The 25058-nt window shown below is 38.9% G+C and overlaps 2 protein-coding genes across 2 annotated transcripts; one reads left to right on the top strand and one right to left on the bottom strand.

The window, feature by feature from the left end:
- Window positions 1-202: 202 nt before the first annotated feature.
- LOC138879089 (secreted RxLR effector protein 161-like) lies at window positions 203-754 on the top strand. The gene has a single exon (XM_070158663.1). It carries the CDS (start codon window positions 203-205, stop codon window positions 752-754), a length of 552 nt encoding a protein of 183 aa, XP_070014764.1.
- A 3399-nt stretch (window positions 755-4153) lies between these two features.
- Window positions 4154-6481, bottom strand: LOC104249459 (ethylene-responsive transcription factor ERF113-like). The gene is made up of 2 exons (XM_009805893.2): window positions 5903-6481; window positions 4154-5198 (listed from the first exon to the last, which is right to left on the bottom strand). The coding sequence occupies exons 1-2, from the start codon at window positions 6084-6086 to the stop codon at window positions 4561-4563; spliced, it is 822 nt and encodes a 273-aa protein (XP_009804195.1). The 5' UTR covers window positions 6087-6481; the 3' UTR covers window positions 4154-4560.
- Between the last annotated feature and the right edge of the window lie 18577 nt (window positions 6482-25058).

The raw sequence follows: 25058 nt of genomic DNA, 5'->3' as shown, positions 1-25058 counted from the left end.
GTTCCAGATAAATAAAAGAAAGTGTGTAGACTTGTTAAGTCCCTTTACGGACTAAAACAAGCACCCAAACAATGGCATGCGAAATTTTACCAAACAATGTTGTCAAACGGGTTTAAGATAAATGAATGTGATAAATGTGTGTACATTAAAAATGTTCCAAATCACTTAGTCATTGTTTTCTTATGTGGACGATATGCTGATAATGAGTAATGACATTGCCAATATAGATGCTACTAAGTGTATGCTAACTAGCAAGTTTGATATGAAAGACTTGGGAGTTGCTGATTTAATTCTGGGAATTAAGATCCATAAGACTTCTCAAGGTCTGGCATTGTCACAATCTCACTGTATTAAGACATTACTTGAAAAATTCAAGCACTTGGGCTTTAAAGTTGTAAAGACTCCAATTGACGTGAATCTTGCATTAGCAAAGAACAAAGACCAAAGCATATCACAATTGGATAATGCTCGTGTGTTGGGTTGCTTAGTGTACATCATGAATTGTACATGGCCATATATAGCTTGTGCTATAAGTAAATTAAGTCGATACACGAGCAATCTAGGTCAATCTTATTGGATGGCAATAAAACGAGTTTTGGGACATTTAGTACATACCCAGGACTTTGCTTTGCCCTACAGCAAATATCCTGCGGTCATTGAGGGATACTGTGATACAAATTGGATCACCGGATCAGCTGATTCCAAGTCCACAAGTGGATATGTATTCATTATTGGTGGAGGAGCGGTATCTTAGATGTCGTCCAAACAAACTTGTATTGCCCACTGTACAATAGAGGCTGAATTCATAGCCTTAGATAAAGCCGATGAAGAAGTTGAATGACTCCGGAATTTCTTGGAAGATATTCCATTTTGGCCCAAACCATTGGCACCAATATGCATACATTGCGATAGTCAAGCGACAATTGGAAGGACTGGAAGAGTTATGTATAACGGTAAATCTCGTTATATACGACGAAGACATAAAACTGTTAGGTAATTACTCTCTAGAGGAATTATCACGATTGATTATGTAAAGTCAAGTGATAATGTATCGGATCCACTTACAAAAGGCCTAACTAGAGAGGTAGTTGAGAAATCATCAAGAGGAATGAGACTGTGGCCGAGAACAAGTCATAGTGGTGGTAACTCTACCTAGAAGACTAGAGATCCCAAGATCTAGGTTCAAGGAGATCAAACAAAGTCATTAATTACGGTTTAACATTGTCAACTAAACTTTTGGTCCATTCTCGTGATGAGACAATGTTCAGTACCAAGGATAAAGCATTAAGGCTTTTTAATGATTTCTAAATTTGATACGGGGTATATCAAATAGTGTATCTATGGGATGAAACGTTTAGGAATCACCTATGTAAGTGTGAAGTGTTAGCCGCTTCAAGGAGAACTTTGTAAGGCCAGTTCTCTACGCACTTATGAAACCAGGCGGTGTTCATGGCTGAAACGAACACAACAATGAGAACCAAAGACGGTTAAGGGTTGGTGGTGTGACTTATGGTTGTCTAGGTATACACCAAAGTTCGACGGTTCAAAGATATCAAATCTACCGATTGACCGAGTATATCCGACATAAGTTCACTACGGAAAGTTCAAAGGGAAACCTACTTATCAAGATACAATTAATCCTTGCTTGCAAATCACACAATTTTTCATGCATATTTCCGTGATATAGCCATTCCCCATTCATGTGGGTGATTGTTGGGATTTTTAATTATATGATATGCTTAAAATAGGGTGAATGGGAAATGGAGGGAAATGAAATTTTTAAGTGAAATTTTAAGTTTTCTCCTTTGGCAAAGGGACATTGTCCAATATTGGAAAAGAAAGAAGTTTTTTATGGGTATATAAGAAATTGCTCTTCTTCTAGCTCTTAAAGAGTTGAGAAGAAGGCGAGCCTCGCGTCGTCGTCATCGTCGCTCGCTCGCCTCGGCTTCGGCTTCGGATTTAGTCAAATGATTGATTGATTAAATTTTTGGACCAAATTTATTTGTTAATAGTAAAATATTAATAGAAATGTTATTAAATATTTATTTTAATAACAGAATATTAATATTAAAATAAATATTAATATTAAATCCAATCCGTTTTTCAGTTGTGTTACTGAAAATTAAACTACCCTCTTCAATTTTTCCTCTTTATTTTCCCTCTTTATTGTTGAGTAAATAGCAATTTATGTTATGGCATTTATGATGTAGCCGTTTTGCATAAACAGCCATTCTGAAGAGTTGCACCTCTTCAGATTTTAGCCCAACTTTGGCTATAAATACAAGACTATTCTATTCAGAATTTCCATACGATTTTCTGAGTTTCTCCTCCTTCTTCTGCGTACTTTTAACATCAAATAAAGCAACAGTAAATGTGATTTGCTACCGAACTTTGTGTTCGCTGAAATACTGGGGTTTGAAGTACCACTACACCAGTGTATAATTCGATCTATTCTGAGAGGAAATAGTCCACAACCTTGGGTACTAGGAGGGGATTAAATTCCTTAAGGAAACACTGTGAATTCAATGGGCTCGGATTAAAATTCTATTTCTATTTTTCATTTCTGTTTATGTTAATTTATATTTTTCAAAATTATTTTACAAATACAGTTTACTAACAATATCAACGGAAAAAAGAAGGATGAAATCTCACTTAAGACAATAAGATTTACTAGAAATATCACGAGCTCATAATTATTGTTTGGAATATTATACCAGACTCCTGAGAGTTAATCATATGATCCTTAGATAATAAAAATATTTGGAAGAATTTAAATTATATATATGCACTAACAGTGTAATAATTATTTACATATTAGGTAATTTAAAAGGTAATACGATGTACTAACTTATTAATTGATAATCTAGATAGTAAGTTATAATAACATATTAAATTGCATTGATTATTATATTATCGGTGTATATACCTCAAATCCCTATTTGAAATAATATCATTACCAAAGTAGATATAGCTCTTATTTTTTGGTATATATTGATCTTGTAATAGCCGAAACTAGCCTGCTTGTGACCTTATTAATAAAGAGACTTTTCAAGTCAGTGAAACACTACTTAGCAAATTGAGAGTCATAATATAGTATTTCTTAAATGAATTCTAAGAGGGATATAGAGTTTCACTGAATAGATTAAATTCTTTAATTTATAGGCCTTTTATTTCAAATTAATAAAAGCTATAACGCCATTAACTAATTACAAGAAAAGAATAAAAAGGAGGGTCCAATAAATTAATTAATATTACACACGTGTTTAAAGTGGATGGGAGCGATATCTTAGTTCCTACCTATAAAGCTTGGGGTTGGGGGCACCTCTTACATTGCCATGCAAAATAGGCTAACGAAACTGCCTACTAACTTTAGCTACGCAATTACCATACTAATTGCGTCATTTATGCAATATCAACATATATAACTAAATTAAAGTAGAGGTGCATAAAAATTAATGTAACCTTGAGCATTTAATCTGAAATTGAGATATAACTAAATAAGATTTAACTTTTATATATATATATACACACGCGATTAGCTATAGCAAGCTCTTATTCTATTTATCCGGTTAATGTATCTGATGGAAAGAATTACCAATTGTTATCCATCATTATTTGATGGTGATTTTTTTACATTTATTTTCATGAAACTTCAGCTTATCAAGGGCATGACCTTCGATAGGAAGGTGTGGAGGTCGAGATTTAGGGTTGTGGATTGACATGTAGTCGAAAGTTTCTCCTAGTCCTACTGGTAGTATTAGTACTAGTATTATATTTTCCTATATTCCTAGTTCCTTTTTATTAGACGTTGTGTCATTTTTACCAGTGGTTTTGGTGGTATTCTTGTATTTTCGTATTCCTAGATCTTTGTTATTATATGTTGTGTCATTATATTTGTTTCCGTTATCCTATTACCTTGTTGGTGCTAATGTTTATTTTTTGCTTCCTTTTCATTGTTCTTGAGCCGAGAGTCTATCAAAAACAACTTCTCTACCTTCGCAAGATAGGAGTAAGATATGCGTACACATTACCCTCCACAAACCCTACTTGTGGGATTTTACTGAATCTGTTGTTGTATTGTCGTGAAACTTCAACCCATAGTAAAATACTCGATTGAAGTTTGGGAGAAATATGAAGAGAAACAAATGGAAACTTTAAACATAGAAAATCACACGACATTTTTCTATAGCTAGGTTCATAAAAAAGATCTTTTCTCGGCGGGGTAGTAATAACTAAACAAGAAGCGTAAACAAACCTTCCAAAGTTACAATTTTCTGAAAGAAAAACAGAGGAAAAAAACTCGCATTTTACACCAACAATAATAATAATAACAACAACAATAACATACTCAGAGTAAAATTTTACTAGTGAAGTCTGGGGAGGAAGGGGTGTACGTAGACCTTGCCCTTATCTTCGAAGAGATAGAAATATTGTTTCCGATAGACCAAAGAACTTTAATTAATTGTTACGAACTTAATTATAACGAACATCTTCAAGAACCCTTACGAAGAGCGTAGCAGTTGCACGAAAGTCGTTGCGCCTCAATTACATAGCAAGAAATTACTTTCTATGTTCAAAATCCTCCCAATTACTTTCACCAGTATTAGGTCCAGTACTTGAATTAGAATTCCCATAATGAAATGGAAATCTCAGAAAATCTTCTTCTTGCTGCTGATTATAACTAACTTCTTGTTCCTGCTCATGAAATGTTCCTTGTTGTAATTCCAATGATGTATTCGGTAACGATTCCGAAACAAAACCTTCTGATATTGGTTGATAAAAATTCGGCGAAACCCCAAAATTCATCTCAAAATTATTTCCATCTCGAAGCAACTGTGCGTAGTGATGCACATTAGGAAAATGTTCTTGAGACAAATAATTAGGTTGAAAATAAGGGAGATTATTATTAATGGAACTAGTAGCTGGAAATTGCTGACCAACTATGCCCAAATCTTGTGTAGTATTGGTGAGAAAACTAAATTCAGTTTTGCCTTGAACTCTTTCAGGGAAATTGAGTTTAGCTTTATTGCCTTTGAATTTAAGTGCAGCTTCATCATAAGCAATTGCTGCAGCTTCAGCAGTGTCAAATGTTCCAAGCCAAACTCTAGCTGCTTTTTTTGGGTCACGTATTTCGGCTGCCCATTTTCCCCACGGTCTTTGTCTTACTCCTCTATAATGCCGTTTTCTCTGCTGATTTCCTTTTCATACACATGTAACACACGAGTTTAACTTCTATATACTCACAGTGTAAAAAAAATTATTTTACAGAAAATTAAAGGTTATAAATTATCCATAATAAGTAACATAGAAATGCTTGCTTGGAGCCGAGAGTCTACCGGGAACAATCTTTCTAAGTAAGTCTGCGTACATACTACACTCTCAAGACTGCTATTTGTGGGATTTACTAGGTTTATTGTTATTGTAATTAATAACATGGAATATAAGGTAATTAAGTAACTATCAAAAACACGTTAAATTGTATTGATGGTATAAAAATTTATTTACACGTACTGATCACCTTGGATATAAGATAAAAACATAACAAAATTGTTGATCACATAATTTAATAAAAAAGAAAAAGAAACCATGAAGTTGTTAAAAATAGAATCCTGGTAATTTGTTGACTGTGTATTCTAGAAATCAAGTGGCGCACGCACATTAAAAATAATATTAATTACTTAGATTAGTTATTGTCATAAAGATAATCTACAAATTAAAGATAAGCTTTCGCTTAAGGAAAAAAAAATGCAAGTACAAAACATATCATACAATAAGCCATACAATAGTCCCTTTAATTTATTTTGTTAGTGAAGATCGATCATAACAGGATGGAAAAATATATTCTTCAATTAATTAAGGGAAAAAAGGGGGCTCAAATATATATAATAGTATGATGTAATACCTTGTTCTTGGACGGACTGAGATTGGTTTTGCAGATTTGCACCAGTTGATTGAGGTAGGGTTAATGGATTAATTCCATTCACGGAGGAACTAACTGAAGAAATATTGGTATTATTATTATTATTAGTAGTAGTAGTAGTAGTGCTGCCAATAACTTGAGAGAGAACAGAAACCATAGCAGACATGTCATGTTGAGATCGAGCTGAGTAAAAAGGGAAAATAGGTTCTTCTTCATTTGTAGTAGTAGTAGTAGTATTCGTGTTATCCTCTTTCTCCTCCGATTCATTGGAGGAAAAGGGCCTCTTCCCATACCTTCGATCCACGATTGCTACCTTTGTAATATTTTTCAGTGCGAAGATATTATTAGTTTAAAGCAGCAGACGGATCAGTGGATTTCAAATACTGAATCGTTAAATCGAAAGAAAACTTAAGTGATTACGAGTTTGTAGTAGCTATGAAGAGAAAGGACATGGAGTAAATGTAAGACCAAGGTGCAAGAAGAAGTATATATGGATATGAAGAAGAGAATAAAGAGGAAGGAAATGCTAGGGTTTACTACTCAAACTATTTATACTAATGTGAACTCTTATTTCCTATGTGTGGAAAGAATATATGTGGCTCATACTTTTTGGTTACGGCTGGCTTTTTTACTAATTTTGGATGGATATATTTTTCGGTTGCTACTTTAATCTCTTCTCATATTATTAAAATATTTTGGTGTAGCACTCACTCGTTGATCAATATTATGGGATCAGTTTTAAACATTGTTAATATTGAACTCTTTTAACTTAGAGATCCATGATAGATTATGTATATGCAAACAGTGAAATGAAATATAGTACTCCATCCCTTCTAATTTACGTGAAGGTATTTGGATTTCAAGAATTCAAAAAAGTATACTTTCATCATAATTTTTTTTATATACCTTTTAAATATTTTAAATTATAAATTATTGTAACTTATATCATTTTTACGTAGTTTTCAAATTTGTAAACTTTATTTTAAACTTAAATGATTCTATATTAAAATGCATGGTCAACATTAAAACATTTGAATCTCGAAAAACAAAAAGTGTCACGTAAATTGAAACAGAGAGAATATTAATGACAGAAGAAATGAAAAGAAAACAAATGAAGCTCCAATTTTCATAGTTTTATTGTAATTAATATTTATTAATCATGATAATTAAATCCACTTTTTACTTTCAATAATTCACATTTATCCTTTTGTGATATATTTGGCATGTCGGCTAAAAATAATTAAATCGCTAGTCAAATATACAAAAAATATATACATTAATTATTTATAAAATATGTATATTTTTGTATATTAAATATTAATATATAAAATTATACTATGGGACGTAGCAAGGAACCTTGGCTTCAGCTCTCTTCACCTCATTCAATCCTACAGCGGAAACTCGAGTTGAGGCGCTACAAACGAGCAAAGAAGTACTTCTTGTAACTAAATCAAAAACCCCAACCAATTTCTATCGCTTTCCCCCGCTAGCGGTCATTCATCCCTTTGATGACTCGCAATCAAAGGAGTTGATGGGCAATTTTCGACTATTATTTTGAGGACGGGTGTATGGGTGATTGACACAAAAAGACTTTTTGGGGGTGGTCTTAGCGGAATGTCCTCAAAATTTGCGGTATTTAGAAAATGACCCCCAGACTAGCACAAGCTCTTCCAGGATTTCTCTAGCGGATTAAATTGTTCATCAAAGTCTACCGGATTATCATACTTTTGCTCTTCAGGATTTTTATACCAATTCGGTAGAGTTGATGCTATTATTACTCTACATATCTATTAAGTTGTTCATTGAAATCTACTGAATTGTCATACTTCTTCTCTTCAGAGATTTCTCTACCAGGTCGGTAGAGTTGATGTTATATTTTGTCTATCTATCTGTTAAATTGATCATCAACGTCTACCAGATTGGCATACTTTTTCTAAGTTGTTTCAACAAGTGTTTTTCAAATTTGCAACTTCATTTTCAATCAAACTACCCCCAAACTCCTCCCAAATTTGAAATAAAGCTTCCAAATACAAATACGAACATAACAAACCTCAATCACAAAATTTAGTCGAATAACACCATATTAAAAAATCCCACTTTTTCTTCTTCAACACTTTCTAAGGTCCAACGATGAAGTTTTGAGATTTTTAAAGTAAATCTCCAAAAACTGTATCTGAACTAAAAGTTTAAGCACAAGTTATCAACATTCAAACGATTTTAAACAATAAACCATCATTATTGTTCATCATCAAACAAGAACTTCTTAAAAATTAAAAAATTATGGTGTTTGTATACGGGTAAAATCGGGCTTGTCCGATTTTGTCATTATTTCAAGATAAGAGAACTGCATCGAGGGCCAGCCTCGTAATGAATCAGGCCTGAGCACAAAGACAAGGTACCAAGTTCAGAAATCGAGGTCCCCGACGATCGAGACCAGATGTGAATAGCTTCGAGGGAACGCAATAACGGAAAGGTAAAATATCCGTAATCGATCGAAAATCACGGCGGAATCACTGAACGGTTAAAATCAAGGACGGTTATTTGTATCAATCATGGGATTTACTTCCGTAATTAGAATTGTACCACAATTAGAATTCCTCTAGTATATAAAGAGGGGTCCTTATCATTTGTAAACACCTTACATTCATATATATCAAAGCAATATAATATTTCTCTATTGTTCATCAATTTATTGTTCTTTAACTGTTCTTACTTTATTACTCTAGAAGGTTCATCAGCTCGAGGACATTGTCCAAACATTAGTTTATTTTATATTCTTGTCAATTCCATCACATATCTCTAAATTAATCAATTGGTATTAAGTAAAATCACGTATCCTTAAAATCACATTACATGTTTAATTGTTACTCGATTTTAGGGTAAACAGTTTGGCACCCACCGTGGGGCTAAGGATAATAGTGATTGCTTAATATTAACCTTCATAACACATACTGTTTTTACACTTGTTCTCGTGAATATTTTTTATTTCAGGAATCAACATGTCAAACTCTCAAGTAGTACCCACTTACACTGATACCGGCCTTGGTCTTCATGGCAAAAACAAACACGTAGTCGCCTTGGAAAACAGAGTGCCTCCAATTAATCCCGACGCACCACAGGTCGTAGATCCAGTTGATGTTAGTTCTCGTGTCGCCATTCATGGAGATTTAGGCGCCGACCCTGAAAATAGCATCTGTACAAACGCCCGGGCAGCCGATCAGAACGCACAAAATGGTGAAGAAGGCGGAATAGCCTTCAAATGATATTTGACATTCTACAAACTCAGCAGGATACAATAGCGAAACTCCAGAATCGGGCACCAAGCAGAATCGAACTCGATATGTAACACGAAGTTGTTCATAGGGTTGAGCCTGTATAGGAGAAATTGAACAATAATGGATCAAGAACTGACCCTGCCATCATGAAAATGCTCGAGGATCTCACTAAACGGATAGAATCAGGAGAAAAGAAAATCGAGGCTAATGATAAAAAGGTAGAAACGTACAACTCACGAGTTGACCAAATACCGGGGGCACCCCGATACTAAAGGGTTTGGATTCAAAAAAGTTTATGCTGAAGCCTTTTCCTCAAAGTGCGGCTCCGAAGATCATTCCTAAGAAGTTCCATATGCCAGACATCCCCAAGTACAATGGGACCACCAATCCTAATGAACACATCACTTTGTACACATGCAGGATAAAGGGAAATGACTTAGAAGATGATGAGATTGAATCCGTTTTGTTGAAAAAATTTGGAGAAACTTTATCAAAGGGGGAAATGATATGGTACCATAATTTGCTGCCCAATTCCATCGATTCTTTCGTCATGCTTGCTGGTTCGTTCGTAAAGGTGCATGCTAGAGCAATAAAGGTCGTGACTAGGAAGTCGGACCTCTTCAAAGTGAGGCAGAGGGACAATGAAATACTAAGGGTGTTTGTATCTCGACTTCATTAGAACTTATAGACCTACCCCCGGTTACCGATGATTGGGTTGTCCGAGCCTTTACTCAGGCTTTGAATGAGCGAAGTTCGATAGCATCATGTCAACTAAAGCAGAATTTGATTGAATATCTAGCAATATCCTAGGCCTATGTGCATAATCGATACCAATCAAAGATCAGAGTCGGGGATGATCAGTTGGGAGCTCCATCCGGTTCTGTTTACCCAAACTGGTCTGAAGGCAGGATTCAAAGGGACATTGACACAGAGCCCCGATCGAATAGAGATCGATACCAACCATATAGCATAGATCGAAGGAACAACGAACCAGTACGTAATCCCGTTTGAAATGATCAAAGGATTGATCGAGGTCAAAATTCTCTAGGGCTCATGAGTAAGAATTGCTTCGATAAACACGTCGATCTTAAGGAATCACCACGGTTATCGAAATACAACTTCAGTATCAATGTTTTAGGTATTGTGTCAGCCGTTGGTTGAATCAAGGATACTAGATGGCCCCGACCCCTGCAAATCGATCTAGCTCAAGGGATCCGAATCAAATGTGGAAGTACCATGGGACTCATGGTCACAGAACCGAGGACTATAGACAATTAAGGGAGGCGATAGCTCATTTATTCAATAAAGGTCATCTTGGAGAGTTCTTGAGTGATCGAGCAAAAAATCACTTCAGAGACAGGGATGCAAATAGGAAAAACGAACAGGAGGAACCGCAGCACATGATTCATATGATCGTCGGTTGGGTCGATATCCCTTCGGGTCCGACATTCAAATGCACCAAAGTCACAATCACAAGGGAAAAGCGTACCCGGGACTACTTACCAGAAGATACCTTATCCTTCAACGATGAGGATGCAGAAGAGAATGAACAGCCTCACTACGACGTACTGGTAATATCTATCCTTATGAATAAAATTCAAGTTAAACATGTGTTGGTTAATCTAGGTAGCTCAGCGAATATTATTCGATCGAGGGTCGTGGAGCAACTCGGCCTTCAAGATCAGATCGTGCCTGCAGCTCGAGTGCTTAACGGTTTCAACATGGGAGTGAAATCACCAAAGGGGAAATCATGTCGCTAGTAAACATGGCCGAAACTATCTAGGAAATTAAGTTCCACGTGATCGAAGGAGATATGAGATACAATGCGCTGCTCGAAAGACCTTGAATCCATAATATGAGGGCAGTACCTTTAATGCTTCATCAAGTCTTGAAATTCCCAACACTGGAAGGAGTCAAAATAGTGTACGGCGAGCAACCAGCAGCCAAAGAGATGTTCGGAATTGATGAAGTAATACTGGTATCGGCACTAACATTGGGAAAGGGATCAGAATCGAAGGAAAAACAAGATGTCAAATAGCAACCACAGTCGCCGGCCTTGACTAGATCGGAATAGCAGAAAATTATCGAGGATGATGACTGCATGATACCTTGAACCTTCATAATCCCCGATGATTCTGACACTACAAAGTCAATGGTCGAAGAGCTGGAGCAAGTCATACTGATCGAGCATCTGCCCGATCGAAAGGTATACCTGGGCACGGGGTTAACTCCCGAGCTCAGGGAAAAACTCATTAAATTCTTTATTAAAAATATGGATTGTTTTGCTTGGTCCCACCTTGACATGACAGGGATCCCACCGGAGATCATCACTCATCGATTGAGTTTGGACCCGAAGTTCAGACCGTTAAAGCAAAAGAGAAGGTCACAGTCTGAGGTAAAGCACACATTCATCAAAGATGAGATAACCAAACTTCTTAAAATCGGGTCCATCCGAGAAGTAAAATATCCCGAGTGGTTAGCAAACGTAGTTGTAGTCCCCAAGAAGGGGAATAAACTTAGAATGTGTGTAGACTACAAAGACTTAAACAAAGCATGCCTTAAGGACTCTTTTCCGCTGTCGAATATCAATCGCATGATCGATGCCACGGCCGGCCATGAGATCATCAGCTTTCTCGATGCCTACTCCGGGTACAACTGATAACTAAGGATTCTAGTCTATTTTATACTCCTTTTTGCTTGAGTTTTGGATTAAAAATGTATACAAGTAGTTCTCAAAGCTTACATGTTGTGCTTGTTCGCAGTGTTTGGTCATAAAAGTGACAAGAAGTCAAAACCAGCTCAAAAAGGAGTGAAACCTGCACAAGTGCCAAGAACAAGTCAAAGCACTATTGCAGCATAAAATCTAATGCAGCTGCAAAAGACCCACTGCGACCGCGGTCCATTTAGTGCGGTCCGCGGTGGATAAGTTCAGAGAAATGCAATTCTGGGTTCTAAGCAGTGCGGTCAGCGGTAATCTCATCGCGACCGCAGTCCATTTATTGTGGTCCGCGAAGAGGGGATTCAGAGAGCTGGGATTTTGGAAGTTTCAAAACATTGCGGTCCGCGGTCCATTTTATGCGGTCCGCAGTGAAGCCATCACGGCCGCGGTGGCCAGATTCAGAGACCAAAACTTGAAGCCAAAAAGCGTCACCGCGGCCACAGTCCTTTTCTTGCGGACCGCAGTACCTCCGTCGGGGGTATTTTTGTCCAGAAAATTTGGCCTTGCATAAATACTTCTTTTTCAGATTTTTAGGGTATCTTTATTTTAGCAGAGCACGCGAATGGCGGTTTTAGTGTATTTTGAGTAATTTGTAGCTAGTTTAACACTGAATCTTCAAATCTTAGCTTGTAATTATATTTTATGGGTTATTCTTCATCTAAATATCTGATTTCTTCTATTATTATGAGTAGCTAGACCCATTAGCTAGGGTTGTGGCTCAACCCTAGTGTGGGTATTTGATGGGTCTTTTGTTTTAAGACTTAGATGTTTATGAGTGGTTGATATTTGGACAGATTTGTGTTTTCCATGTTGAATTAGTGGTTGTAAACACTAATTTGTGCCTATTTGGACTTGGGCTCTTCTTGAGAAAGAGATCTTGAGTCTAGAAAAATCAATCCAACAAGGAATTGGGGTGTATTCAAGAGAATGATAGCCTAAATTAAAGGGTTAAACCTAGAGATAGTAATACCCGACTTGAGCCTATATTGCTTGCACAATTTTGACACCCAATTGGTCTTGAGAAAGTCAATTAGGGCAAGGTCACCCAAGCTATCGAGAGGTATAGAGTGAGTAGTTTCGTGCATTGGCTATATCACAATCCCCAACATAACAACTTTGCCTTAGGCTTTAGAACTCGTCTAATATTCACCGAGGAGAAAGCCACTTCCCTAGTTCCTCTTTAACCATTTTAGAAAACCTTACAAGCATTCATACTTAGTTTAATTTCGCATATCATTAGCATAAAATTAGAAGTAACAAACAAATAAATATGATTGGAAGTGTAATTAAGAGCACTATGCACTGCTAGTTTAGGTAGGACTCCAAATCCCAAACATTCTAGCTCCCTGTGGATTCGATCCCGACATTCTCGGGTAAAAGCTGCATCGACTGCTCTTGCCACTTTGTAGTGGTGTAGGGTTGGACCCGATCACTTTTTGGCACCATTTTCAGGGAGCTAACGGTTTTGGCTATCTATCTAAATAGTTTTGTGTATTGTTTTTCTTTCCTTCTATGTTACTAACTTGTGTGTGTCGCCAACTCAGGTACAAAATGGCGGCAAACAACAACAACGCACCTCTTGGAGATCTTCCACCGGGGGAGGAAGTAGATAACATTATTGATGATGAGGTACCTATAGTGCCTCAAGCTCAAAGGAGAGGCCGCCAGGCCAATGATAATGTTCCAGATCCTCCCCCGCCACCTCTAAGAGTGGCTCATCGGGTGCTTCCAAACCAAGGATATGCTAGTGCAATTGTCCCACCCCAAATTCGGTCGGGCAATTTCCAAATTACAATATGATGCTGACTTTGTTGGAGCAGCGAGGGAATTTCACAGGTGCCCCCCATTAGAATGCTTACAAACATCTTAAGAGTTTCGTGGATACCTGTTGGGGGAGCAAGCAAACAAATGTGTTAGAGGATGCACTTTGGTTGAGATTATTCCCTTTTACACTTAGAGGGAAAGCTTTAGACTGGCTTGAAAGGCTTCCCAACCATTCTATCACTACTTGGGATGAGTTGGCGGATAAATTCATTGCAATTTTTTTCTCGCCGGGCCACATGGTGACTTTGAGGGATAAAATCTAAGCTTTCAAATAGGATGCCAACGAACCACTGCATGAGATATAGGAGAGATACCGGACCATGGTAAAGGAATGTACAAATAATGATATGACTGAGGCAATGATACAATAGACATTCTACAGGGGAATTAACACAACAAATCAATGCATAGTGAACCAGCTCGCCGGGGGCAATTTTATGAACACGTCGTATGATGAGTATAATGCAATATTGGATGAGATGGCTAACACGTCCTCTACTTGGAAAAGTATAGCCAATGTGCCACAGGGTGTCCCCACGGTCATTCACTTGCACAAAGAGCTCCATGATCATGGGCAGGCAATAGCAGAACTGACAACAACAATGAACCAGCTAGCAAAGGCACAATTACAATTGGTTCAATCGCCACGACAAGTAAACGCCATTGAGGGTGTCAACATGTTGGTGAAAAAAAGAAGACAAAGAGGTCAACAGAACTAGGGGAGTTTAGATCAATATGACCAAGATAGTGGTGGGTTCCAAGATGATGGGTATGATGAGCAGAATGAAGAAATGCAATACGTGAACAACTATCAGGGCCAAAGGGTCAATTCTTCCAACCAACAACAATGGAGGCCCCAAGGCAATTGGGGAAATCAATAACAACAAGGGATAGTAATTGGGGGAACAACAACCAAAATTCAAATTGGGGCAACTAGAACAATAATCAGAACAATCAGGGTAATTGGAGTGGCAACAACAACAACTGGGGTGGAAACAACAATCAGGGGGGTTGGAACAATAGCAACCAAGGAAATCGGGGGAAAGGCTTTCAAAGGCCCCCAATGTATCAACAATCAAACAATTCACCCCCATTTCCATCCCAAGGTCCTAGTTCTTCCAACAATGAAATGGGGAGAATCGAAATGATGTTTGAACAGATAATGAAAAAGAATGCTGACTCTAATGCCTAGTTAGCATCCCACAATACTTCAATCAGAAACTTGGAGGTTCAATTAAGCCAAATCTCACAATCCTTGAATACTCGCCCTAAGGGGGCTCTACTTAGTGATACGGTAGTCAACCCGAAGGGTGGGAACAATTTCGGGCATGTAATGGTGGTAACTACAAGAAGTGGACGAGGCGGTAATGTGAATGCCTCCAAACAAAATGAAATTTTGAGTGATGAAGTTGAGTTGCAAGAGGATGAGATCCCTTTGGTGGTTGAGAATGTAATTGATGAGAACGTGAATCAGGAAGTGAGGATTGATATCCAAGATACCGAGGTGGAAACTCAGAATGACATGAACCCGTCTAGGGAACACATAATAGACATGACAGAAACGGTTGTTCCTAAAGCCAAAGCCCCTTTGCCAAGGCCACCTCTACCTTATCCTCAAAGGCTTGCGAAGTAGAAAAATGAGAACCAGTTAACATTGACATGATGAAGAGCTTATCAATTAATGTGCCATTGGTGGAGGCTCTAGAACAAATGTCGGGGTACGCTAAGTTCATGAATGACTTGGTGACAAAGAAAAGATCCATGGAGTGTGAGACCATCAAGATGACCCACCAAGTTAGTGCAATAGTGCACTCGATGGCTCTAAAGCTAGAAGATCCTGGCTCTTTCACCATTCCTTGCACCATTGGGAGTGCAAACTTTGCAAAAGCTCTATATGATTTGGGGGCAAGTATCAACTTGATGCTTACTCCGTTTTCAAGACTTTGGGTATTGGGCATCCTAGGGCTGCTTCAATGAGGTTGCAAATGGCGGATAGAACTATAAAGAGGCTGCTTGGTATTGTAGATGATGTCCTTGTTCGGGTGGACAAGTTCATTTTGCCAGCTGATTTTGTGATCTTGGATTGTGAGGTAGATTATGAGGTTTTGATCATATTGGGAAGACTTTTCCTTGCAATTGGGAAGGCCTTAGTTGATGTGGAAGCATCGGAACTCACCTTCCGGGTGGGTGATGAGAAAGTGGTCTTTCATGTGTGCAAGTCAATGAAGCAGCCCAACAGTTCTGAAGTGTGCTCTTTTGTGGATCTTGTCATGGCAGTGATAGTTGATGATACTAGTGCAATGATCAATGTGAAGGATCCTCTAGAGGCGGTATTGTTGAATCTTGATGTAAATAAGGATGAAGGCCGGGTGGAGTGTTTCAATGCTTTACATGGAATGGGCTCCTACACTTATGAGCATCGAAACTCTCTTTGGATCTTGAGAATAGGAAGACTCCACCAACAAAGCCCTCAATCGAGGAACCTCCCGTGTTGGAGTTGAAGTCGTTGCCTCCACATCTCAGGTATGAATTCTTAGGCCCTAGTTCAACTTTGCAACTTATTCTTTCCTCTTGTCTTACTAACATGCAGGTAAATGCCACATTAGCGGTGCTCCAAAAACGGAAAAAGGCAATTGGATGGACTTTAGCTAATATTCGGGGAATAAGCCCCACCTTTTGTATGCACAAGATTATTCTCAAAGATGATGCAAAGCACTCTGTGGAACATCAAAGGAGGTTGAACAAGGCAATGCAAGAAGTTGTGAAAAAAGAGGTGATCAAGTGGTTGGATGCCAGGGTTGTGTACCCTATCTCTGATAGCTCTTAGACTTTGCCGGTGCAATGTGTGCTGAAGAAGGGTGGTATGATCGTGGTTACCAATGCACAAAATGAGTAGATTCCTACCAGGACTGTCACCGGATGGAGGGTGTGCATGGATTACTGCAAGTTGAATAAAGTAACCTGCAAGGATCACTTTCCATTGCCATTTCTTGACCAGATGCTAGACAGACTTGCTGGGCGTTCCTTCTACTGTTTCTTGGATGGGTATTCTGGGTACAACCAAATTTTGATTGCTCCGGAAGATCAGGAGAAAACCACCTTCACTTGTTTGTATGGTACCTTTGCCTTTTATAGGATGTCATTTGGGTTGTCTAATGCATCGGCTACATTCCAACAGTGTATGATGGCCATAGTTACCGACATGGTTGAGGACATTTTAGAGGTGTTCGTGGATGACTTCAGTGTTGTGGGTAATTCGTTTGATGAATGTTTGAAAAATCTTGATAGGGTGTTGGCTCGTTATGAAGAACCCAATCCTGTTCTTAATTGGGAGAAATGCCACTTTATGGTCGAGGAGAGGATTGTCCTCGGCCATAAGATCCCAAAGCACGGCATAGAGGTGGACAAAGCCAAAATTGAAGTGATCTCAAAGCTTCCTCCTCCTACCTCAGTCAAGGGGGGTAGAAGTTTTTTTGGGCATGTGGGTTCTACTAGAGATTTATCAAGGACTTTTCGAAGGTAGTGAATCCCTTGTGCAAGTTATTGGAAAAAGATGCCAAGTTCGTGTTCAATGAGGAATGCATAATAGCTTTTGAACTCCTCAAGTACAAGTTGACCACCACTCTTATTATTACCGCACCCAATTGGAGCTTTCCTTTTGAGCTCATGTGTGACGCGAGTGATGTTGCGGTTGGGGCAGTCTTGGGTCAAAGAGTGAATAAAATGTTTCATCTGGTGTATTATGTGATCAAGACAATAAATGATGCTCAAGTGAATTACGCGGTGACTGAAAAAGAGTTGTTGGATATTGTGTTCGCAATGGAAATTTCGGCCGTATCTCATGGACGCCAAGGTCATAGTTCATACCGATCATGCCGCACTCCGATACTTGATGATGATGAAGGATTCCAAAGCTTGGCTGATGCGAGGGTCTTGTTACTTTAAGAGTTTGATTTGGAGATTGTGGACCGGAAATGGTATGAAAACCAAGTGGCGGATCAATTGTCCTGCTTGGAGAAGGAGGGGAGGCCTCGTGATGGCCTAGAGATCAATGATTCATTTCCCGATAAGCAAATCCTTTCTGTGTCGGTGAATGGTATGCCATGGTTTGCGAACGTTTCTAATTTCCTTGTGACTGGTATTGTCCCGTGTGAGCTCTCTTCTAATCAAAGGAAGAAGCTTAAATGGGATAGTTTAGACTACTATTGGGATGAGCCATACTTGTTCAAGATCTGCACTGACGGTGTGATCCGGAGGTGTGTCTCGGAGGAGGAGAAATTGAGTATCTTAGAGGCTTGTAATTCCTTCCCCTATGGTGGTCATCATGGTAGGGCGAGGACCGTTTCGAAGGTTCTTAGTTTTGGGTTTTACTGGCCAACTTTGTACAAGGATGCATTCTTCGTGTGGAGCAAATCTTCGTGTGAAGCAGCTTAATGAACTTGATGAATTCCGATTTCATGCCTACTCCAGTTCGTCCTTGTATAAGGACAAGAGGAAGTACCTTCATGATAAGTATGCTCGTGGCAAGGAGTTCAAAGTGGGTGATTTGGTTCTCTTGTTCAATTCTCGGTTACATTTGTTTCCGGGAAAGCTTAAGTCGAAATGGAGTGGACCTTTTGAAGTGGTGTTTGTGACTCCTTTTGGTGCACTTGACTTGAAAAACAAAAATGGAGAGGTCTTCAGAATTAATGGGCACAGAGTCAAGCACTATCTTGGCAAGATTGATGACAGTCGTGTGGTGGCACTGATCCATCTAAAGTGATTTGATGGTAACCTGTGTCGTGCCGCGATGTTAAATCAGGCGCTTCTTGGGAGGCAACCCATGTGTCTTTCTTTTTGTTTTTCTTTGATTTTCTTTTTAGTATATGATTTGCTTTTGGACTAACTAGTTGTGAGATATGTGTAGGGTTGTTTTGATGCAGTACAAGACCAAATTGGAAAACATTCTGCACTCTCTGAAGTTTGGACTGCTGCCGCATTGCATTTTTGTGGCCGCAATGGCCTTATTGCAGGGGCAAAATTTCATTGCGATCCACCTGAATGGTCAAAAGTGGAGGCTCTTTGAAGTAGTCACCGTGGCCGCAATGCATTTTATGCGGTCCACGGTGGGTAAGTAGCGTAGGTCCTAGGTCCTTTTTCTATAAATAGGACCTCAGGCCCCCTTTTTACACTTATCGCTCCTTTGCCCTCTAAAAAGATAAAGTACTTTTCATCACTACCCTAAATGCACAAATTCGAACACTGATTCTCAATCATCTGTATTGCATCTTATCTCTGGTACTTCAAATCTTTCCCGAGTCTTTAATTTTGTTTTATTCTCTTTCAATTTGTTAGTTCGTACTTCTTTTTCTTCCCTTTTCTTTTAAATTTTTTTAACTTAGGGTTACATAATGTTGTTTAGATTAGGGTTAATTAGTTAAACATGGTGCTTAACTACCTAGTGGGTTGCTAAAATATTGATTAAGGATAAAATGTGCAAACATTTGAAACCCTAGGTTGGTGTTGTTGCGTACTGCTTACCGCGACCGCGGTTGATTTTTTACCGCGGTCCCTCTCTGCGGCCGCAATGTGTTTTTTTTGCGGTCAGGTAAACTTTAAGGACCGTGGCCGCGATTGATTTTTCGCGTTCCGCGGTCAGCTGTTTTCATGCATATTCTTCTCTGTTTCTTCTGGTACTATGATACTAACAAACACTAAATGAATTCTCCTTGCAGACAATGGTTAAATCACGAGGTTGTGGTGAAAAACAAAAAGGAAAAGCAGAGTCCTCTAGGGGTAGGGGACAAGGAATGATAAGATTGACCCCACAAGTCCGGAGCAGGAGCAGGAGATGGAGAGGGCACCAAAGAGGAGGAGAGTGATCCCACAAACGGATGATACAGTGATAGAGTTGGAGGACCTGCAGGGAGGTTCCTCTAGCCAGCCTCAGGTCTCAAATCAGCCTCAGGTCCTAGTGCAGGCACAGGTTACAAGGATCCAGTCATAGGTTCCCGAGTAGTCATAGGACCCAAGGACCCAGGCTCACGAGCCCATGCAGAAGAAGGACCAATAGGGAGTTTTCTTTACTCTCTATTTATTCTTGAGCTATTTTTGGCTAGTTAGCATTGAGGACAATGCTATCTTTTATTTGAGGGGTTAGACCTATTTTGTTGATGTTGGATTGTAAATATGATACTATTTTCGTTTTTATTATGCTTTTTCACTTTTGGTATGTATATAATTTTACCAGTTTATTTCACTTTTTCGTATTTTGCAACCTTGGTCTGTATATAAAGTTACTTTCTGATGTATATATTCATTCCCTCTTATGTATATTCGTTTAAATCCCCTATTGTACATATTCAGTTTACTTTCCGCATTTTCTTTCATAGCTTCTTACTTCATTTTCGTAGCTTCGTATTTTGAGTTTTGCGTTCAATAAGCCTTTGGTTTTCTTAATGTCACGGTTCTTTCCAAAGGTGGAATTTGTGTGAACTGGGTGGTTCTTCCCGATGATGGATGGTATGACAACTTTCTTAAGGGTTTGAGTCTGTTTTCTTTTTTATTTTTGTGTAAAATAGTAGCTAGTGAGAAATAGTTCCTCAAGCAAAGCTTCACTTGGGTCTAACACATTTGCCTTTGATCTTATGGTCAAAAATAAATTGGTGTATATAGGATGGTGACAGTTGTGACCTTGAGACTCTTGTGTTGGCCAATAATCATTAAGTGATTTATTGGGACCATTTGTGTTGCTCAAATATTAGCTAAGGTTGTTGTGGGCCCCTGACTCTGTCTCTTTAGCAATTCTATAGCTTGTGTGGTGAGAATTTGAATTGCAAGTCCAAGTCCCTGTGCAATTAGTCTAGAACTTGCCATGAATGTTTGTCTAGGCAAAATTCTAAGTGTAGTTTGACTTGAGAAGTGATTATAGGCTCTCCTTGATCCGAATGATATCTTGAAAACATCCATAGCCTAACAATGATAAGATCCCTAGTCAACCCCCTTTGAGCCATAACCCTTTTTCTTTCAAAGACCGTGATACAAGCCTATACTCGTTCTAAAAAGACCCTCTCTTGGCACCCAATCTTTTCTTAGCACAAGGAAAAATCATAAGTTTGGGGGGGAGAGACGAGGAATGCAACAAAGTAGTAAAAGGTACAAAATGAAGAAAAGGAAAGTCAGAAAGAAAAAGAAAGAAAATCAAAAAGTCAAAAAGAATGAACAATATAGAAGAAGTGAAGGGAGTCAATAAAAGTAAAAAGATGAAAGGCGTGGAAAGATTAGAAAGGAGAAAAGGTTTGAAATGAACAAGAAAGATTGACAGTGTGTCTCTATAACCCCTAAGAAAGAAGTAAATGACTCAAAAAGTCAAAAGAATGTGTGCCAAAATGAAGCAAATGAAGTGTTTAAGGGAAGATGAAACCTGTTTAGACCAAATATTTCCTACCTTGAACCAAAAGCCTTCATCGTATCCCCACAAAAGCCCTATATGATCTTGAGCTGAATGAAGCTTACATTAGTGGTGACTCACATAAGAGGCAATCTTATGGTACTTAGAGCAGGACTTGTGACCTTTCTTTGAGAGAGATGAGTGTGTTTTCCACAATCCTTGTTCTGAGTGCTACAATCTAAAAGTGAGGTCTTGCTTAAGGAAAAGTGAGGAGTATGGGTTTGGATTCCACAATGACCAAAGTAATAAAAAGAGTTTCCTTGATGAGTTGAGTCAACTCTTGATGCTTTCGTGTTGCACTAAAACCATGGTGCTTAAAAGGTTGAATGTTGTTAATGAGTCATTTGAATTGAGGGCAATTGTTAGTTCCAATTCATGCTAGATGAGGACACTTTAGGTCAACTGAATTTTCTTGGTTTTATTCTTAAGAAGGTGGGACTTATTTTGTTTGCTTGAGGACAAGCAAAAACTTAAGTTTGAGGGAATCGATAACTAGGGATTCTAGTCTATTTTATACTTCTTTTTGCTTGAGTTTTGAATTAAAAATGTATATAAGTAGTCCCGAAAGCTTACATGTTGTGCTTGTTTGCAGTGTTTGGTCAAAAAAGTGACAAGAAGTCAAAACCAGCTCAAAAAGAAGTGAAACCTGCACAAGTGCCAAGAACAAGTCAAAGCACCGCTGCAACATAAAATCCACTGCAGCTGCAAAAGACCCACAACGGCTGCGGTCCATTTAGTGCATTCCACGGTGGATAAGTTTAGAGATATGCAATTTTGGGGTTCTAAGCAGTGCAGTCCGCGGTAGATTCTTTGCGGCCGCGGTAACCTCATCGCGGCCGCAGTCCATTTATTGCGGTTCGCGGTGAAGCCACTGCGGCCGCGATGCATTTTATATGGTCCACGGTGGCCAGATTCAGAGACCAAAACATGAAGCCAAAAAGCGTCACCGTGGCCGCAATCCATTTCTTGCGGACCGCAGTACCTCCATCAGGGGTATTTTGTCCAGAAAATTCGGCCTTGTATAAGTTCTTCTTTTTCAGATTTTTAGGGTATCGTTATCTTAGCAGAGCACGTGAACGATGGTTTTAGTCTATTTTGAGTAATTTGTAGCTAATTTAACATTGAATCTTCAAATCTTAGCTTGTAATTATATTTTATGGGTTATTATTCATCTAAATATCTGATTTCTTCTATTATTATGAGTAGTTTGACACATTAGCTAGGGTTGTGGCCCAACTCTAGTGTGGGTATTTGATGGGTCTTTTGTTTTAAGGCTTAGATGTTTATGGGTGGTTGATATTTGGACTGATTTGTATTTTCCATGTTGAATTAGTAGTTGCAAACACTAATTTGTGCCTATTTGGACTTGGCCTCTTCTTGAGAAAGAGAACTTGAGTCTAGGAAAATCAGTCCAACAAAGAATTGGGGTGTATTTAAGAGATTGATAGCCCCAATTAAAGGGTTAAACCTAGAGATAGTAATACCTGACTTGAGCCTATATTGCTCGCACAATTTTGACACCCAATTGGTCTTGTGAAAGTCAATTAGGGCAAGGTCACTCAAGCTACCGAGAGGTATAGAGTGAGTAGTTTCGTGCATTGGATATATCATAATCCCCAACATAACAACTTTGCCTTAGGCTTTAGAACCCATCAAGTATTCACTTAGGAGAAAGACACTTCCCTAGTGCCTCTTTAACCATTTAGAAAACCTTACAAGCATTCATACTTAGTTTAATTTCGCATATCATTAGCATAAAATTAGAAGTAACAAACAAACAAATATGATTGGAAGTGTAATTAAGAGCACTACGCACTGCTAGTTTAGATAGGAATCCAAATCCCAAACATTCTAGCTCCCTGTGGATTCGATCCCGACCTTCTTGGGTAAAAGCTGCATCGACCGCTCTTGCCACTTTGTAGTGGTGTAAGGTTGGACTCGATCAACAACCAAATATAAATGAACCCGGAGGATTAGGAAAAGACCTCATTTATTACTAAGTACGGTACTTATTGCTATAATGTAATGTCGTTTGGGCTAAAAATGTTGGTGCTACTTATCAACGCCTAGTGAACCGTATGTTCGAAGAACAAATAGGTAAATCAATGGAGGTTTATATTGATGACATGCTAGTTAAGTCCCTGCGCGCAGAGGACCATTTGACACATTTGCAGGAAACTTCGATATATTGAGACAGTACAACATGAAGCTCAACCCCGAAAAATGTCCATTCGGGGTCGGTTCATGCAAGTTCCTCGTCTTTATGGTATCAAATCGATGAAGCGAGATCAACCCCAATAAAATCAAGGAAGTCGAATACATCACAGTCGTGGACAACATTAAGGTCGTACAAAGGCTAACAGGACGGATAGCTGCTTTAGGCTGGTTCATTTCGAGATCTTTTTATCAAAGCCACAGGTTCTTCTCACTTCTCAAAAAGAAGAACAATTTTACTTGGACCCCGGAATGCCAACTTGCATTGGAAGAATTAAAGCGGCACCTTTCAAGCCCACAATTGCTTCATACTCTGAAAGAGGACGAGCAACTCTACTTGTATTTGGTAGTCTCGGAGGTCATGGTAAGTGGTGTCTTAGCTCGGAAGAACAAGGTATGCAATTTCCTATTTACTATGTTAGCCGAACTTTAGGTGAAGCAGAGACCTGGTACCCACAGTTAGAAAAATTAGCGCTTGCTCTAATAAGCGCCTCTAGGAAATTAAAACCATATTTTCAATATCACCCAATTTATTTTGTAACCACTTATCCCTTTCTCAACATTTTGCACAAGCCCGAGCTCTCGGGACAACTGGCAAAATGGGCCGTCAAAATCAATGGGTATGATATCGAATATCAACCTCGAATGGCCATCAAGTTTCAAATCTTAGCTGACTTTGTGGCCGACTTCATACCAGCCCTCGTGGCCTAGGTTAGAAAGGAGCTATTGCTAAAATCGAGCACACCTCGGGGGTGTGGACCCTTTTCACAGGCGGTGCTTCGAATGTGAAGAGGTCCGGGCTAGGTATCATTTTTAAGCCACCCACAAGCAATACGATTAGACTATCTATTAAAACCTCTAAGTTGACTAACAATGAGGCCGGGTATGAGGCAATGATTGCAGGTCTCGAGCTGGCTAAAAGTTTGGGAGCTGAGGTCATCGAGGCCAAGTGTGATTCCCAGCTCGTGGTTAGCTAGGTCAACAAAACATTCGAAGTTCGAGAAGATCGAATGCAAAAGTACTTGGATAAATTGCTGGTAACCTTACACCGGTTCAAACAATGGACCCTATAGCATGTACCTCGAGAATAGAATGGTGAGGCCGATACCCTTGCAAACTTAGAGTCATCAGTCGAAGATGATGAAATTAGCTCGGGGACTGTCGTACAGCTTTCAAAATCGGTGGTCGAAGAAGGCCACGGCTAAATAAACTCTACAAGCCTGACTTGGGATTTGAGGAACAAATATATCGATTATCTGAAGAACAGGAAACTTGCATTGGACTCTAAGGAATCGAGGATCCTTCGAACGAAAGCTGCACGATTTACATTGGCCAAAGATGGAACATTGTACAAAAGGATGTTCGATGAGCTGTTGGCAATATGCTTGGGTAGACACCGACTACTTCCTACGTGAAATTCATGAGGGCACTTGCAAGAACCATTCCGGTGCTGAATCGCTGGTTTACAAAGTCATCAGAGCAGGATATTATTGGGACATTATAGAAAAAGATACTAAGGAGTTCATTCGAAAATGTGACAAATGCCAAAGGCATGCGCCGATGATCCACCAACCCGGAGAGCAACTCCATTCAGTCTTATCCCCATGGCTATTCATGAAATGGGGGATGGACATCGTTGGTCCTCTACCATCGGCCCCAGGTAAAGCTTAGTTCATT

This window comes from Nicotiana sylvestris, chromosome 10, assembly GCF_000393655.2.
Source record: "Nicotiana sylvestris chromosome 10, ASM39365v2, whole genome shotgun sequence".
Taxonomy (NCBI): domain Eukaryota; kingdom Viridiplantae; phylum Streptophyta; class Magnoliopsida; order Solanales; family Solanaceae; genus Nicotiana; species Nicotiana sylvestris.
This window is presented reverse-complemented; position numbering and strand designations above follow the sequence as displayed.